Source organism: Macrobrachium rosenbergii, chromosome 55, assembly GCF_040412425.1.
Source record: "Macrobrachium rosenbergii isolate ZJJX-2024 chromosome 55, ASM4041242v1, whole genome shotgun sequence".
Lineage (NCBI taxonomy): Eukaryota > Metazoa > Arthropoda > Malacostraca > Decapoda > Palaemonidae > Macrobrachium > Macrobrachium rosenbergii.
The window spans coordinates 52,766,175-52,785,466 of record NC_089795.1 but is presented as its reverse complement, the minus strand read 5'-3'; the positions used below and the strand labels follow the sequence as shown (position 1 = coordinate 52,785,466).

Genomic DNA, 19,292 nt, shown 5'->3' with positions numbered 1-19,292 from the left:
AAATGATTTCATTGCGTTAACTGCTGATTATATATATCTCTAACTGAAACCAGAAAATTAATAAATGACGTTAGGTCTAATGGTCAGATTCATCGCATCTATTACATCGTAATGTCGCCCTGACCTTTTTTTAATTTCTTGATTACGCTTGGGTAAACTTTCCGCTGAGATGGTGACGTCACATCAGATTTTCATGAAAAATTCCTCTTCCGTAGTGGGCAGTGTGATAAACAACCTAAATTTCCGGATTTCCTTATAGGCATTACAATGTTTGGATCTATCAACCCATATTTCTGTGCAAAAGATATTTCGTCCCTTGTTTGACGAACTGGCGTGAGTCCTTTTTTCCCCATTCTGAGAAAAGTGTCTTTAGAGATTCTGATATTATTCGGAGCTTCTAATCAGCTCATCTTCTGGGGACATTTGGTTTGAAAATGTGACAACACAGACAGTTGAAGTTTTGATATAACATGTTACAGAGTACCAAAAACTGAGTCGCTTTGGTTGGAAAACTCAAAAACTTGTAAAGAGAAAAAAATGGATTACGCCAGTTAATCAAAACAGGGACGATTTATGCGGTAGAGTTACGCGAGGTTTACTCTACCTTTTATATTATTATTTTTATCATTCAGAAGATGAGCACTACTGTATTCATATGGAACAAGCCCACCAAAGGGGCCAGTGACCTGGAGCAAGTTTAGGCAACCGATGAGGTCTCCAGATGGTTAGGCCTTAATACGCTTTGTTTGACTCATATCTTTTCATTCGTTCCAGCTATCCTAAAAAAATGAAAAACTTTTAAACCTTTCAATACGGGGTGTTTTTCATCGTCAGCAAATTACTAACTACATTCTCTGTTACTGCAACAGTTCAGATCGCTTGAATTCACTACACGAAGTCCTTTCCAACGATTTAGATTCCAGTATCTTCCTGTTATATCCACTTCGTTTCGTTAATTTTTTTTATATTGGTAATTTAGACGAGGAGTCTTATTTAAGCAAAATGAAAATAAATGTCTCATTAAATTAAAACTTTTAAACTGTTGAACACAGAAATTTTGTTCTCAGAAATCAAGTATATTATTACGGCTAATAACACACAAACACACAAACCTCTCAGCCGTGAATGTTTACAAGGCCAAAAGCATGCGCTGACGATTTCAAAACAATGGACTCTCTGACATTATTTCTAATGTTCAGAATAAATTTTGAGATTAGGCTATCAGGAACCTCGGTAGTAAATGAAATATTATTATTTTTTCAATATTTGCTTTATAAAACTAGGCAATGAATAGATTATAGGAACCTATTTGTGGTGTACGAGTATATCTGATCCATTCTCTTCTGTTGTTGATGATTATGAGTCAAACCTCATAATCATTTGATTATGAGGCTTAACTCATACTTATTAACTTAAAGAGGTGAAAGATTCAGATGTAGGCCATAGCTAGATTTATTAGTTAGTTTTAGAAAGCAAATATTCTGACAATAATATTTTATTTACTATGGGATTTTAAGTGGGCTATGATTCCTAATATTATGACGTTTAACTGATATTTTTTAAGAGATCATTTGAAGTACTGTAGCTTCACGACAATTCAAAAGGCCTGAGAATATATTTACTTGGACTCTCTGTCAATATCTTCAGTTGAAACTCGCAGATCAAACCAAACCATAAAAAAGTAAGACATTATCGTACACAGCATAAAAGTGTGTTAAAATAGCCGTTTTAAGAAAAGACAGGTTAGCCTACGAAATGAAGACGTATTTGGAAGGTTTTGGTAAAAAAATAAAAAAAAATGTGATCCACGCAAGTTGCAAAGCATATGCCGGTATGCACTAAGGAGGCTAAATTACGGATAACGTCCTTTATGGAAAAAGTCGATGTAAGTGACTTTCCGGATCTTTTAGATCATGAAAATGGGCTTTGGATGAAAATTCGGGAACCTCTCTCTGGTGTAAACATATACAAACGTATATTTGAAAATATAAAGATGAAACAAAAAATAACTGAAATCTGAACACATCAACAATGCGAGAGGAACTGTAATAGTAATTTGCCGACTTCACTTTTTTATAATCATACCAGGAAATGCTTCGTCAGAAATTAATGAGAGAGAGAGAGAGAGCTGAACATTCAGGGCTGAACACTTGAAAAAATGAAATTTATGCAATTGTCATTTTATGACACCTAGTAGTGTGAATAATATATATATATACATATATATATATATATATATATATATATATATATACATACATAATATATATATATATATATATATATATATATATATATATATATTTCTATATATATATATATATATATATATATATATATATATATATATATATATATATATACCATATATATGACTTTTTATCATCACCGTGATTAATATTCAATCAATGCTTCTAAACGTCCTTCAATATGAATTCGCTCTACCTCGGAAATAATATGTTTTATATATATGTTACCGAAGGAATTTTTAGTTGATAATAAGTTCGTCGTCTCGTGGGCTCGAACCAGCGAAGACAAGAACTCAGGACTACAGTGGACGCATTTTTAACCCACGCCAGCCAGTGAGGTATAAGTGGATATCGTCTTCCCATATACGATGCGTCGAACTCAGGTGTTTGTATTTGGAGACTATATCCACCCCATGCTAACCACGTAATGTTTGTCGCACGCAGCCATATTATGACTTTTTTATCACATCACCGTGATTCATATTCAATCAATGGCTACTAAACGTCGGCTAATATCCAATTCGCTCTACCTCCCGAAATAATATGTTTTCATATATGTTACCGAAGGGAATTTTAGTTGATAAAGTTCGTCGTCTCAAACAGGCTCGAACCAGCGAAGACAAGAACTCAGGACTACAGTGGACGCATTTTAAGCCACTGCCCGTGAAAACTCTGAATAACAGCCTACACGTAAGGGGAGGGAATAGGGAAAGGAGAGGGGGAGGAGGAGGTAAGAGGGAAGGGGGAGGTGGAAGGGGTAGGAGAGGGAGAAGGAAAAGGGGGAGGGGTTTGTGTTAACTGTCTGACTGACAGTTCTATTTTTTTCATGTGAACATTCACCCTTCGAGCAGACGTGTGTGAACTGACAGACATTACTGTGGTGACTGTACCTTTTATCCAGGTATTACTGTACTGTCTGTCCTTTTATCCAGGTATTACTATGATGACTCCCTTTTATCCAGAAATTACTGTGGTACCTGTTCCTTTTTTTTTTTTCTTATCCAAGTACTACTGTTCTGTCTGCCCTTTTATCCAGGTATTACTATGGTGACTGTCCCTTTATACAGTTATTACTGTGATGACTGTCCCTTTTATCAGAATTACTGTGGTGACTGTCCTTTTATCCAGATATTGCAATTGTCTGTCCCTTTTATCAGAGTATTACTGCTTAATGACTGAAGCAATATTTTCAATAATATATTTCTATGGTCTCGAAGTACATGAAATGAGGTATGAATAAACCTGTAAAGGTTTATTTACCACATAAGTTACAGAGGGAAGGGGGAAGAGGAATGGGGGAAGGGGAAAGGGGAGGATTACGGGTTTGAAACCTACCCGATTATCTAAGTTGGGTTAAATGATAGCCATGTGCCAAATTTTGTTTAGATGGGTCAAGCGGTTCGGATTTTCATAGCACACAAAGTTACATACATACATACAAACATTCACTTTTATATATATATATATAAAATATATATATATATATATATATATATATATATATATATATATATATATATAATATATATATATGAATGATTAGACCAGAGTGCCATAAATGATAATTAGCATAAATTTCCTTCATGTTTTCAGGCGTTTCAGATCCAGGTACTCTCTCTCTTTCTCACACAATGTGTTTATATATATATATATATATATATATATATATATATATATATATATATATATATATACACACACACAGCATATATATATACATATATAATATATATACATACAAATATAATATATATATATATATATATATATATATACATAGATAGATATATACATATGCCATGTCCGATCATATGGTTACCTGAGCTAGAATTTTACAACTGCACTTCCTTCGAATGATTCAGACCAGGTGTCATGAATGATAATTATCATCGATTTCCTTCGAATTTTTCAAGCGTTCAGCTCCGAATTACTCTCTCTCTCTCTCTCTCTCCATAACGCTGCTGCTGCTGTATACACATACACGGACGTATCATCAGCAGCACGTCGAACACCATTATACCCATGGTGATACTCACTTCTTTCCTAATATCCATGACTACCCCAGAACGTCTCCCTTTGTGGTAGGATTCGAACCTTCACACATCTTATTACATTACTTACATTTTTATCTACTTATTTGTTAATTTTCTAATTTATTTTTTTTCTTTCTGCATTTCCCTCTACCTTCTCTTACTCTTGACTGGAAGCTTGAATTTCAAGTCAGTGGCTCCTGTGGTGGACTTGTTCTATATGAATAGGGTTGACATTCTGATTAATAATAATAATAATAATAATAATAATAATAATAATAATTGGATCCAGCGAGAATAGACTAAGATATGGTGCGAAGACAAATTATAAGCCTAGTTCGGCTCATGCATACAATTATGTAGGTTAAAGCCATCTTTTGCATCGTATTATGTATGTATGTATGTATTTATGTATATATATAATTCATATATGTCTATATTCTTATTTATGTAAGTATATAAAACACACACATTTATATATATATATATATATATATATATATATATATATATATATATATATATATATATATATATATATATATATATAGATATTCAAATATATATAAATATATGTATATATACATATAAATATATATATATCGATATATATATATATATATATATATATATATATATATATATATATATATATATATACATACAAACATCAAGTTAGATATGTCGTTTGATATCAAATTCACTCAACCTCAGATTAACACGACCCAAAGGGGAATTTATAAAGTGGTTAGCGATTCGTCACCAGGGAGATTCGAACCCCCGAATGGTTGAGAATCGACGGCTTTTCAGTGGCGGTAGCCAATAGGCTATAAATAAAGCTCTCGTGACAAATCGCTTATTACTAAGAAATTCCCACCAGATTACGTTACACCGAGTTATTTTGATATTTAAACAACTTTTGTAGCTTAATGTTTGTGAACATAAAAGATGCTATGGTGTATGGGACAAAAATATAAATGTATATATATAATATATTTATATATATATCAATATAAATATAAATAAATATATATATATATATATATACATATATATATACTGTATACATATATGTATATATATATATATATATATATATATATATATATATATATATATATATATATATATATATATATATATATTCTTCACGAAGATTGATGCATGAGAATCGGAAAAAACTCCAATGATACGAAGATTCCTACTTCAAAACTTACTGGTGGCACTAAAGCAACCGCTTTTAACGAATATATATATATATATATATATATATATATATATATATATATATATATATATATATATACAGTATATATCTATATAGTTAAACAGTGGGCCTAGCGACACACTGGCCACGTTTCATAGGTATTGGGGACTGTTCTCCCACCGGCTGTCGGTCTAGAAAACAGGAGATCAGCGCCTGCACTGTGAGCCTACAGAGGCCCAGGAGGACTTTAACTTTAAACTAATTTAACCACAAAATGTAGTCCCTAAGGGCTTTGTGCGTAAGCACTGAGTAAACGTGTATGCATACATGACCAAACGTATCCCTCCTAACCGATTTTACATCCTTTTTATATCCGAGTGTCTTCTCCAGGCTCTCTTATCGTTCTGCTCTGCACAAGATGTTTTCTCATCCAAGCGACTGACTATGAAGCGAACGTAGATCGCCAGGACATGTACACATCAACTGTGCTGATGGACAATTTATTTGTCTTCGACGAGACTGTTGGAAATGCGCTGAAACTGATCCCAACTCGTGATGAACAAGTTAAAAGGTAGGGGCCAGTAGGACTCACTCCTCGGACTGCTCCTACACTGGGTATCCTTGACTTTTCAGTAGTTCCTAATAAGACCCAAAACCTAATTATATTTTCATTGCGAGCAATATATATGTATATATATATATATATATAAATATATATATATATATATATATATATATATATATATATATATATATATATATATATATATATATATATATAAAACAATTTGAAATGTCTTCATAATTTAAGAAGATACTTTCTTGGGTTCGTTTGGTGAATGTTTTGTGTCGATCCACTGTTTTGTGCTTCGTTTTCTATGACTAAATAGCTAGACAAGTGAAGCATTAGGACTCTCATTCGCATTCGGGTCGTTTCGGCCGTAATTCATTTAGGCCGTAAGCACGTTTACGTGCAAAATGGCCGCCGTGTTTAATACCAGCCCCTTGAGGATGTACGTAAAACATGAAATAATAATGGTAATGCCAAACATAACCAGTAAATGCCAAACATAACAATCTTAAATTGGTTTGGATGTTACATTGGTATTAGCCGAAGTGACCAGGACAATCTCATTCTCCATACAGTGCTTCCTCTACACTCAAACTGCATTATAACATTTCAGCTTTCGGTTCATTATACAGAGTTAGCTCCATAATCCGTTAAAACAGATATTTCAAACTACTCTCTAATATATTGCGTATTTTTTACACACTATGCCTCCTTGCTTCACCTGTTTTGTGAATTGCCTCTTCCCTCATCATAAATACAGTGTATATATGTATATATGCATACCATATATATATATATATATATATATATATATATATAATACATACACACATATATATACAAACACATATTTCCAGCTGTTGCTGTGCTGCAACTAGCTGGTTACTGACCTTAGAAGCATGAGAAACAGTCCCTCGTTCTACAAGTAACTTCTGGTCATACACTTCCATGTATATCTCTAGTTAAAAGGATGGTCATTTATTTATCAAATTATACATGGATCATTTCAATTCATCCTTAAATGTGGTATTATATACCCAGTTTGACTATTATATATATATATATATATATATATATATATCATCTCATATATATATATATGTGTGTGTGTGTGTGTGTGTGTGTGTGTGTGTGTATACAGTATATATATGAATATATAGTGCGTAATATATATAAGTCTATATTACAGGGAATATGTGAAATCAGGGATTTCACGAAGTCCCTAGGAAATTTGTGAAATGAACAATTCGCTTAGGAACATTTGATCCCCGAGGGGCTAGTACTAAACACGGCGAAATAGTAATTCATCTACACTGTTTCGCCATGTTTAGTGGTATCCCCTGGGGGGCCAAATGTGTTTTGCCGAGCTTAGTACTAGCCCCCGGGGGTTCAAACGCACTTAGGGACATTCGATCCCCCAGGGGTTAGTACTGAACAGGGTGAAATACAGTTAACCACCCAAGGGCTAGTACTAAACACGCGAAACAGTGTAGAATGAATCGCTGTTTCGCCTTCAGGATCAAATGTTCCTAAGCGAGTTGCTCATTTAAAAAATTCCCTAGGGATTTCAGGGATTCCCCTGTAATATATATATACAGTATTAAGTTTCTTGAAACAATAAATTTTTATGCATCAAAACTGTCCAGGTAAGAGAGGCTTGCAATTGGTTAACATGTCTTTCTTTCCTCAATCAGAGGGCAGTTGCGAAGACAGAGTTAACATCTGCAGTTTCTTGAAATTCCAAGATTCTTGCGAGAAAAATTACGTCTTCATGGCCAACCACTGCCTAAAAACCTGTGGACTGTGTACGCTGCTCGGTTAGTATTATAAATTTGTTTTTATAACCACACCGTTACCCATAATGCTCTTCTACATGGGCTTCCATATTAGCACCTTTGTGTTACTGCAATGGGGGTTTAAGATTAGAGGTAGAAAGCAGACATGCATACGTATATACTCAGGTGAATTGTACATACGGAAAAGAAAAATATGTTTTCTTCCGTTTCCTCATGAATATAAATCCAAGTCTTTTCTAGGCCAATTCTTAGGTCAGATTCCTGTCCTTTCCCGCGACTGAATAATTTATGATCAGCAGCGGAACTTCAAAGCAGACAGCAACCAGTAAATATAAAGCAAATCCACTGAACTGAAAAAAACCCTACCATTTCAGTTCTAATTTGAGGATCGCAATCTTATGAAAATCTTGTAGTACTTACTGGGTTCACAATGGTAATTAGTTTTCTTCTTTAGCAGTTAAGTTAAAAGCAAACACGCGTCCTGTGGTCGTTGCTCTGCTTTGGTCACAGGGTGATGAACACAGGCAATCTTTTCTTCAGCCCCAAGAGATTAGTCGTATTCAGAAGATGTCAGCACTCATTCTGGACCAATTTCGTTGCGACTTCTCTGGAGTCACACTCACATCCTGAAGTGTTTGTGTATCTGGTAGGAAAAGAAGAAGCCTCATTAGTCGGGGTCGTAGAATAAGTCGAGAATTAAAGTGAAATAAAAACAACCTAGTCGAATCTGGCTCGAAACTGGGGACCCATTTTACTTAGTGATAAGATAATGAAGTAGATACGGGAGATCGAAAAATTGTTCATTTGTATACTCTTGCTTCTCTCTTCTACGTTAGTTCCCCGGGACTGAAAGTTCAACTCTGTTCATTTTTTAAAGCTGATAATGCAATAAGATTTTTTATTTTGTTTGCACTTTATAAAAAATGCAATCATGTGTATGTTAGTTGTATAATACATACATACATAGGTACATACATACATTACTCAGATTTTTACGTGCAAAAGCTGTTACTATTGCAATAACACGAACATCTATAGTCTATCCTCTTCATGAAAATGTACCTTAATATGTGAAATATTTATAACCAAGCTTGACATTAGCAATAATCATGATCAAACCTAAGAAAAGCATCAGGGACCATCTATTACCTTCACACCACCCAATTTACACACACAAAAGGTGTGAATAAAATAAAACCGTAAGCAACATGCACATCTTTCCAATGTGGCTGATATCCTTAATTATTATTATTATTATTATTATTATTATTATTATTATTATTATTATTATTATTATTATTATTCAAAAGATGAACCCTATTCATATTGAACAATTCCACACGGGCCACTAACTTGAAACACCAAAGAATACGGTGTTCGTTAGAAAGAGGTAACAGACCGTAAAGGGAAATGCAGAAAGAAAGAAGAGATTGCTTATTAAATAAGAAAAAATAAATTAACATATTAACAAATAAATGGGAAAGTAAGTAAATTATCAAAATACAAGGAGAACTGTACTAGGGCAGTTATTAACTGCATCTTCGCTTGAACCTTTGAAGTTCCAAATGCACGACATCCTGAGGGAGACTGTTCCACAGTCCAACAGTTACAAATTGTATTTGTTTGGCAGGACTTTCAATCACGATTATTCCAAAGCACCCAGATACGGTGTAGGTTTGATCTGGGCGATTGTGTTTTAGTATCTGAACTGCACAAGTATTTGTTTCTGAGAATCCATAGGGAATGCTCTTTAAGATCTTGTACATAAGTTCTTAGGGTTTAAATGCTGAAATGCCCATACTAGGAAAACAAGAAGAAAAGTCCTAGTGACTGTTTCTCTAATCAACCCTTCCACTCTTACTTATATTTGCCTTTCAAGCACCCTGTCCCTGTTCTCAGCCTTTCTCAAGGGCTCCACCCTATCCCCTAACGATTCAACATTTGTTTTAGCTTCAACAAACCCCTTAAGACGTTTTACTTATTCGATATCAACGCTGCAGAAGGCGCCCGAGCTGTCAAGAAAAAGGAGAAGACGACACGTTTACCAAATGCCAACGACCTGAAGGGTATTTTGTCGGGTATGGCAAGTCTGCAGATGGCTTACAATATACCGATTGCTCTCATGAGGAAAGGGATCATTCACGATTTCCACACCTCAGTTAGTGAGTTATCTGTCCTTCGAGTTTTTGTTACTCGTGCGTTTATTTACCAACCAATGATAATCCATCATTAGACGTTGTTGATGGATGTATGCATCTGATATATATATATATATATATATATATATATATATATATATATATATATATATATATATATATATATATATATATATATATATATATATATATTATATTATATATATAATTTACATATGTATATATATAGACTTGCACGCCCATCAAAATATCTATATATAACCCATTTTCACAAACCAATTCTCTTCTATTCTGTCCATACGGTCAAACCACCTTAAAACACTTTTTATACATCTTTTCATCTAGCCTAGCCTGAAGAATACTCCTTTTACTTATCTTAGGTTTCTCACACTTTCAGCTTTTCCTACTCCAAAATTACAACAAACGGTTTTAACCCTTTTCTTTATTCGCATTAAACACCAACACTTCACTTCCATAAAAGGGAATTGGCTCATAAATCCCTTCAGGGATTCCAACTTCGGTTTCTACAGACATTCCTCCCCCCTTTTAAAGTGAAATAATAAAATTTGTATAAATTTTTTTTTTAAATTTCTAAATTTCACTGGGGCTGTGTCAAGTAACCATTAAGTCGCTCTGTCAAAGTAAGAAAAAAGAAGTAAAATATTAATGGTTGCATTTACCTAAAAATTTCCCGCGTTTTATTGACATTAGCCGTGATCTTCACGAATACTTCAAGCGCAACACATGACTAGAATGGAGAAGGAAATCATCATCATCATCCATGTGCCATATCCCCAAGGACGTCGGCAATCATGGCTCGCCACTCCTCTCTATTTCCGGCTCTCTGCAGCAACTGAGCTGCAGCCATTCTTCCTCCAGTCATTCTCACCAATCCATCCATATATTTTTGTCTAGGTCTTCTCTCGGCCTCCTTCCATTGATTTTACCAGTGAGAGAGATGTTCTAGTTCTTGTCTTCTCACTATGTGACCTACAAACCGCATTTGTCTACCTCTCACTGAAGCCAAAAGTTCTCTCAATGCCTACTCTCTCTAATACCTGCTCATTAGTTTTCCTTTCTGTCCATGATATTTTCAGCATCCTTCTCCAAAACCACATTTCTGCAGCCTGCAACCCTCCCTCGTCTGCCTTCCTCAAGGTCCAAGTTTCACAGCCATACAACAATACAGACCAAACAAAACATTTCACAAATCTCCTCCTAAGATTCATCGATATTTTTGAGTTGGTGACTAATTTCTTTATCTTACCAAATGCATCTTTTGCCATGGAAATACGGTAGTAAAAATAATAATAAATAAGTTAGTTACTCTTCATATACTGAAATTCCTTATAATCTTTGGCAGAACTATCGGCATGGGACTGTCTGCAGATAGCATATCAAGTGTACGAAGAGGGTATCCTATCCTACACCTTGCTGTGGTTTGAAGAAATCTTGAGAGCGTTTAACGACACTGAGATACTGACCTACGTCCACAAAAAAAGAAGTGACATTGCAGAAAAGGCAAGTACCTCTGTAAACTGATTTCAGAAGGCAAGCACCTCTATAAACTGACTTCAAAAGGTAAGTACCTCTGTAAACTGATTTCGGAAGGCAAGCACCTCTATAAACTGACTTCAAAAGGTAAGTACCTCTGTAAGATGATTTCAAAAGGCAAGTACCTCTATAAACTGATTTCAAAAGGCAAGTACCCCTGTAAACTGATTTCAGAAGGCAAGCACCTCTATAAACTGACTTCAAAAGGCAAGTACCTCTATAAACTGATTTCAAAAGGCAAGTACCTACATAAACTAATATAAAAAAGAAATAAAGGTTTTACTTTTGGTAAATAATAAAGAGATACATCAATGAATGAGCATTTTCCACTAGAATTATAACAGATATTTGCAATGATAATTTTTCTACAGATCATAAGATCCTCGCGTTTCTCTTTCCAGCACGACAAATTCTGGACAAAAGACGAGAACCATTTCCCAAACCTGTTGTCCAAGTACCCTCATCAGAATCCTGTACCCAGCGATTTCCATCAGTACTGCATGAAATCTAGAGAAAAAATGCCCGTGGTAAGTACTTAGTACAGAAATGAATGCCAAGAAAAATGCTAGATTGTAGATGCATACATGCTAGACTGGCCAATGATGCAATGCCACAACATTTGAATCCTTTGGTGCAGAAAGAAATACTATGCACGAATTAGTCATCATTATCTGTTGATGAAATGGACATTTAATATTGAACAAATGGTGAAACAAATTAGCTGCTCCTTCAGCTGAACTTCGAACTATCGATGGTCAGCAATTCGAAGCAAAGTTAATTCAAAATTTACTGTAAACTGTTGTAAACTAACAAAGGTATATCTAAGGAAATATGCTCGGTGCATGGCTTGGAATTGGCTTTGATGAGAAAAATTAAGGTCTTTATTTTGAAGGAACTATCGTCTAAGGGTGAGTCCAAACTAGTGCACAACAAGTCTTCGACTTGTTTTCAACCTGTTTGTGATTTTTATGAGAAAAATTGCAGAATGGTGTTTATGCTTTCTTGTAGTACTAACGCACCCTTAGTCAGCAATTATTATTTTATCTTATTAAATAAAATCATATTAATGACGAACTATGAACAAAAATTTTTCCTTGCTTGATTATTATTTCTGCGTCACATTCTACAGAAAGCTGAAGAAGGACTCCAGTGCCATCTGGCTACCAAGGGGAACCCTTTCTTCCTTTTACAGCCACTGAAACAAGAAACCCTCAGAACAGACCCTGAAATGCTTTTGTTCCACGATGTTATCAGCGATTCTGAAATAGAAACTCTGAAATGGCTGGCAATGAGTAGTGTAAGTTTTCCTAGAGTGGTGATTGTACAAGATTTGTCTGTAATCATCAGTGGATTCAGTGAATGGTGACATTGTTAATTATTTTGATTACAATTCGTAGCGCTGTTAAGACCAACAGTTCTGCAGCTGAAATATTAGAGAACAGTGATTTTGAAGTAAAGAAAGTACACGTACCAGTCTTAAAACGTCTGCGTGATTATCTTAACATTGATGTCCAAGATAATTAAAAGTGTTCACTAATGATCTCTCTGGCGTTTATTTTTTACAGCTCAAAAGAGATGAGATGGACAGTAGGAGGACAGAGCACATCGCCCTGCAAAATGTTACTCACTCTGTGATCGACGACATCGAGAGGAGAGCAGAAATGTTTTCGGGCCTATTATCGCACAGTAAAGTCAGGAACCCAGACGAGATAGACCCTGAACCTCTGAAGGTAGAATTGGTGCAAATGTTTCTCACGGGAAAAAAACGATCTCTTTATTTTAGATGTCTTTCTATAATTGTCATCTAAAAGGGTTTTATTCTAGAAGCACCCTATTTATTGCTAGCACCATTCAAATGGATGCAGAGAGTAAAAAAATGGTTCATTTATCTTTATTTCTTTAAGCAGTTAAAACAGCTTACTTATTGCTAGCATTATCAGGGGACAATCACTTTTTAATAGAAATATTTTTATACCTTGGCAATATAGCTTATAGTGAGAGTAAGGGTTGTCCACACTACAATAAAATATGTCGTAAACACGTCGACAAGTTATTACGTATCCATCACAAACTGGTTGAAAACAAGTCAGTGGAAAACCAGCCCTTGACAAATCGTATGAAGCACTGGTTAGGGACTGCAGATGAACTGGGAAAGCTTTTGAACTGAAAACAACTACTTCTTTCCCTGTTAGCTCATTATCTATAGGAATGTTTCTATTTTTTTTAGGCTGCAATGATACTAAAAGTTCCAAAGGTAAACACTTCTGAATTATAAAAGTGACATAGGAATCTACATCTTTGAGCTTGCATCTCTCATTTATGTGCTGATCACACAGGCATAAAATTGGTAAGTTATCACAAACGAACAAGGAGAGCCAGATAAGGAAGTTAGTGTATAGATGCCTTCATACTTTCAGTTACGTGTAAAACACTCTATTCAGCAAGTCTTACAATGAGAATGACCCAACCTCTTTTTATCTTATCTTTTTAGGTTCGAAGTTACGGCGCTTGTGGTGACTTTGGTGTCCATACCGACACGTACTACATTCACAATGGCAATTCTAGTGTAAGCTGATCAACAATAACATTCATTCTCTAAGTACTTCTTTCGTAAGAAATCGTCTTGTAACTTTCATGGCTTTTCATTTCTTTTGACTGACTGATTGATTGATTTATAGATTTTAAGCACACATGCCAAGCAATGGGGCAACTATGGCCATTCAGCGCTGAAACGGAAATTGACAGTGAAAGGGTTTGAAAGGTGTAACAGGAGGAAAACCTCACAGGTGCACTATGACTCAACTGTTAGGAGAGTGTGGACAGCAAGATGGAAGAAAGGGAATATGAACGGAGGTAGAGTAAAAGGAATGAAAGCAGTTGCAGCTACGGGACGAAGGGACGCTGCAAAGAACCTTAAGTAATGCCTACATTGTTCATTTCTTTTGCGAAAACATCATACGAGAGAAACTGCAGAGACTGAAGAGACAGTTAGATAGCATTTGCAGAAAGAGAGAGTCAGTAAGGACCGTGATCAAGAGTGAAAGCTCATGAGGATAAATGTTAACCAGGAAACAAAAGAGAAAGGATGGATTTCTTGAGACAGGAACTGATGTACAAATTCTTGGAAGATGTCGTTTTTTAAAATTCAAGCTTCCATAACTCGCCCTCCGTGACTGATCTGACCCTAATTTTTGCAACGATTTTTTATTTGCAGACGAACATAACTGACCCAAGGCCAGAACGCCTTGCCACGGTTATATTCTACGTAAGTGCAGCAGCATCCCGTCTATATATTTGTATATAGTATTCTTAATTAATTATATATACAGTATATAATATACTTTTACATTTATATATATATGTATATATATATATTCATACATATTTATATATATATATATATATATATATATATATATATATATATACATACATATATGTATGTATATATGTGTGTATGAAATATATATATTATATACATATATAAATATGTATATATATATATATATTTTATATATATATGTATATATGCACACACACACACACACACACACACACACATATATATATATATATATATATATATATATATATATATATATATGTATATATATATATATTCATTATCATTTATACATAAAATATTCTCTATCATTTCTATATACAGTATTTATCATTTATATAAAGTACTTTGTAAATATTATTTGAAAAACTAAACACGAAATACTGTAAGTTAACTTTAATATGTGGAAAAATATAATCTTCATCGTCAGTTAAATGATGATATATTTATTCATAGTATTTTATAAAAAGAATACTGGAAAAAACTACATTTAACTACATCTTAAGATATGTCATTTTCATAATCAAATGAACGATGCATTCATTCATAGTATTTCATAAAAAAGAATATTGGAAAAAATAAATTCGACTACACCTTAAGGTATGTCCTTTACATGATCAGTTGAATGATGCATTTATACATGTTATTTCTTTTAAATAATGTCGGGAAAAACTACATTTAACTATATCTTGGAATATGTCAATTTCACCAACAGCTGAATGATGTCTTGGAAGGAGGCAGTACAGTATTCCTTGAATGTGGGGTTGTAGTCACCCCCAAAAAAGGCAGTGCTCTTTTATTCCATAACGTCAAGAAGAATGGCGATTTCGAGAACCGGTCTATACATGGCAGCTGTCCACTCACCGTTGGCAATAAATGGGGTAAGGAAGTATCTTGATGTTTATTAGTTTTCTGTGAAAGAAAACTATTGAGATGGCTATTTGTCTGTCCGTCCGCTCTCAGATCTTAAAACCTACTTAGGATAGAGGACTGCAAATTGGTACGTTGATCATCCACCCTCCAATCATCAAACATACCAAATTGCAACCCTCTAGCATCAGTAGTTTTAATCTTATTTAAGGTTAAAGTTAACCATGCTCGTGCGTCTGGCAGCGCTTTCCGGAGACTTGCGACTGACGCTCACTCTATCGCATCTCGGGAGCGACTGAAGAGCTACTGGTCGTACTAGCAGTTGATAGTTTGACACAGCATTATACTGTACATTGTACAGAGAACTCGATTGCGCGGAGGAATCTTCGCCGCATTTTCTACTTGTTAGTTGTTATTAGTGCTTCGAAAGTCTTGCGTGTTCGATATACTATTGGTAAGAGTTGAAGAATGTCAGAGTCACCCTTCTTATTATAAGTTACTCTTGGAAAACACATCTAACATGATGTGCTGAAGAACACTGCAGTGGCGCTGGGAAAATTGACACAAAGACCACCTTATGTCAAAGATGATAGTTAGTGAAACCAGGGATTCTCTTGGAGGAAGGCTACAAATGGAAGCATACGTTCATTTCTTGCTTAAGGAAAGGTGAAATTCCGAGCCGTTATAATGGGCTTCCCAATTTGGCGGACGAGAAGGTTCTTAATGATATTATTGCAAACTTACATACACCCCCCGTCGTGCAAGAAGTAATGCAGCGGGCAATGGGAAGCAACAGATTCGATTTAATATACACCCATACTACAGCCGTGACATGAAAAATAATGAAAAGAGCATCTTTTCAATGCGTTGACGAGAGAGTGGTTAGCAATTACAGCTTTTATTTACTGGCATTTGCTACTGGCTACCTTGTCGTTACCTTAGAAAAATGAAATTAGTTCAGTTTTGGAAAATATCTGCTACTCGTAACTGTCCGAAACGCTACTAGAGTAAATATTTCTAATTCATACAGAAAACCTTACATAGTTATTCAGTAAAATAACTGCTATTTTTTTTTCTTTTTCTTAGTTTAGTATATCTTAGTTTAACCAGACCACTGAGCTGATTAACAGCTCTCCTAGGGCTGGCCCGAAGGATTAGATTTATTTTACGTGGCTAAGAACCAACTGGTTACCTAGCAACGGGACCTACAGCTTATTGTGGAATCCGAACCACATTATGACGAGAAATGAATTTCTATCACCAGAAATAAATTCCTCTAACTCTTCATTGGCTGGTCGGAGAGTCGAATGCTGGCTTTCTCTTAGTACACTACTTTCCTACTTTAGGGCATATGTTCACTTACACAAAAATTTGACAATGAATCTTATTATTATTCTTAAGGAAATTTCACCGTCTCTTTGTTCCAGTGGCTGTGAAATGGTTCAGTGACAAGTACAATTTCCTGACCCGGCAGTGCTCGACCAATCCATTCGAGTAAAGAAAATTTAACTTAGTATTCAAAATGTTGAAGAGCAGCAGACATTTGGTGGCAGAGGCCCTGTTGAATAGACAACTGCAGCGTCTCAGAAATGCAGACGAACCTACGGACCTACAGTAGCCAAAATAGATCACGAAACGCCATTATAGACGAAAACACACACACACACACACGCACGCACACACACACACACATATATATATATTCTTATGCTGTGGTTTTCATAATGCAGTAATGTCCCCGTGTGTATGTGTGAGTTGTTGTATAGCTGTATGATTTTGTATTCAGATACGCGTATGCTGTAAAAGAGTTAGTGTGAGGTAAAGTTGTTGCGCTCTTTGTGGTTTGTGAGAAGGGGCGGTAAGCGTGTAGAGATGAGGGACAGAGGCTGATTGTTCAAAACTTGCTGGAGTAATGCATTCCTATCACCTTCTCGGATGACTCCATTAGCGTACAAGACGTTATGGGATGCTTGGTCAAAACACTGTGGGGTGGGAAATTCCATTACGAAAGTTGCCTAATGTCATTGAGAATTTCTATGAAACGATGTTTTCCATTCTTATTATAATAACTAGAGATTCTCTTGTTCTGAAACTATGTAATAATAAGTATTATTATTAACTGTAATTCCACTTTGTCTCTAATTATCATTTTAAAGAGTTTTTAAAATAAAAACCTCGTCTCGGACCTGTCCGTGCACCCATAGGCTGTTCCCTGCTACGTCTAAGGTGCCCTTACAAGGGGCCCTCATTCAGAGACCAAAAAGCGTTGCTGAAGGGAGATGCGCTCTCTCTCTCTCTCTCTCTCTCTCTCTCTCTCTCTCTCTCTCTCTCTCTCTCTCTCTCTCTCGCTCGCTCGCGGGATTACGAATGTCCCGTTTTAATGTAATTGATATTTTGATAGGCGATGGTCACTCATATCATTTAACAGTTTAATTCCTTAGTAAATGTGTCTGAGTTATCTGAACAGTGTATTTTATTAAGTGTGTGTGTAACGGCGCCTGGTTAAAGACACGAAGCATTTGGTACCAAGGTATTGTAATATAATTGTTGGATTTTAGTGCACTAAAAGTAATATCTGCAGTGGTTATATGTAAAGATACCTTTTCATTTTTTTTTATATTTTTTCGTGTTATATGTTTTATGCTTTATCTTTTGAAGAATTTTTCTTTTATGCATATATGTGATGTGTTTGCTATTGCCTTAATTTTTGCTTTACATTTTTTGATATTTAATCTTTTGCAGAGTATCTTTCTGTGTCTTTTATATCCACATTTTTATATGATTGATTTATTTGCTTTATTTTGTTTAACACTTGGGAATTAATTTACTTACAGTATATTTCCTTTCAATCAAGTTTTGTTATTTAACAATTTAAATTTTACTTGGATAATTTTTTGATTAATTAATAAATTAATTTCTGATTTAATTTTGACTGATGATTAATTCAGATGTAATCCAATTGTGTTTTGTTTTCAAGTAATAATAATTTCCCTGGGACTGTTAAATGTCATGTATAATCTCTGAATTTAGAAATAAATTTTTGTATTTAAAATATTATATCAGAGTTTCATTCATTGACCCACCAGTAATTTTGATTTGAATTAGAGATAGAGTGGTAAGTGAGATGTTTTCCTTCAAGTAATTGAAGTGAGCTCGAACCAGGAAATGAAATAAATAGAAATACTTGAACTTTTATAATGTTAATGGGTGACACCTTAGATTTTACCTCACACCTGTTTAACGAACTTAATCTGCTTTCTTTCATGATTGATAAGTTTATAAGGGATCACTGTTGCCTTTAGAGAAATCAGTTGTCTTGTATGTGTGATGAGGGTTCAGGTGTCTGTCTGTTGTGTGGTAACTATAATTGTTGAATAAATGGTAAGTTTGGTAATCAAATACCAAGCACTTAGATACCAGGTTTGATTTAAAGAACAGACACTGGACACTCCGGGGTCACCATATATAAATGGTGCACTAGACTCCGGGACAAGCACTTAGATACCAGGTTTG

The 19,292-nt window shown here is 34.8% G+C and overlaps 1 protein-coding gene across 1 annotated transcript in view; it reads left to right on the top strand.

Annotated features, from left to right (window-relative positions):
- Positions 1-18,834, top strand: part of LOC136835257 (prolyl 4-hydroxylase subunit alpha-2-like) — a 19,714-nt gene extending 880 nt beyond the window's left edge. The window contains exons 2-13 of the mRNA XM_067098536.1: positions 5,877-6,057; positions 6,915-7,083; positions 7,752-7,874; positions 9,854-10,015; positions 11,376-11,533; positions 11,968-12,093; positions 12,696-12,863; positions 13,132-13,296; positions 14,058-14,132; positions 14,781-14,831; positions 15,625-15,790; positions 17,207-18,834. Of these exons, the coding sequence (XP_066954637.1) occupies positions 7,829-7,874; positions 9,854-10,015; positions 11,376-11,533; positions 11,968-12,093; positions 12,696-12,863; positions 13,132-13,296; positions 14,058-14,132; positions 14,781-14,831; positions 15,625-15,790; positions 17,207-17,277 (1,188 nt within the window). The 5' untranslated portion in view covers positions 5,877-6,057; positions 6,915-7,083; positions 7,752-7,828 and the 3' untranslated portion in view covers positions 17,278-18,834. The remainder of the gene's footprint in view (positions 1-5,876; positions 6,058-6,914; positions 7,084-7,751; positions 7,875-9,853; positions 10,016-11,375; positions 11,534-11,967; positions 12,094-12,695; positions 12,864-13,131; positions 13,297-14,057; positions 14,133-14,780; positions 14,832-15,624; positions 15,791-17,206) is intronic.
- The last annotated feature ends 458 nt before the right edge of the window (positions 18,835-19,292 follow it).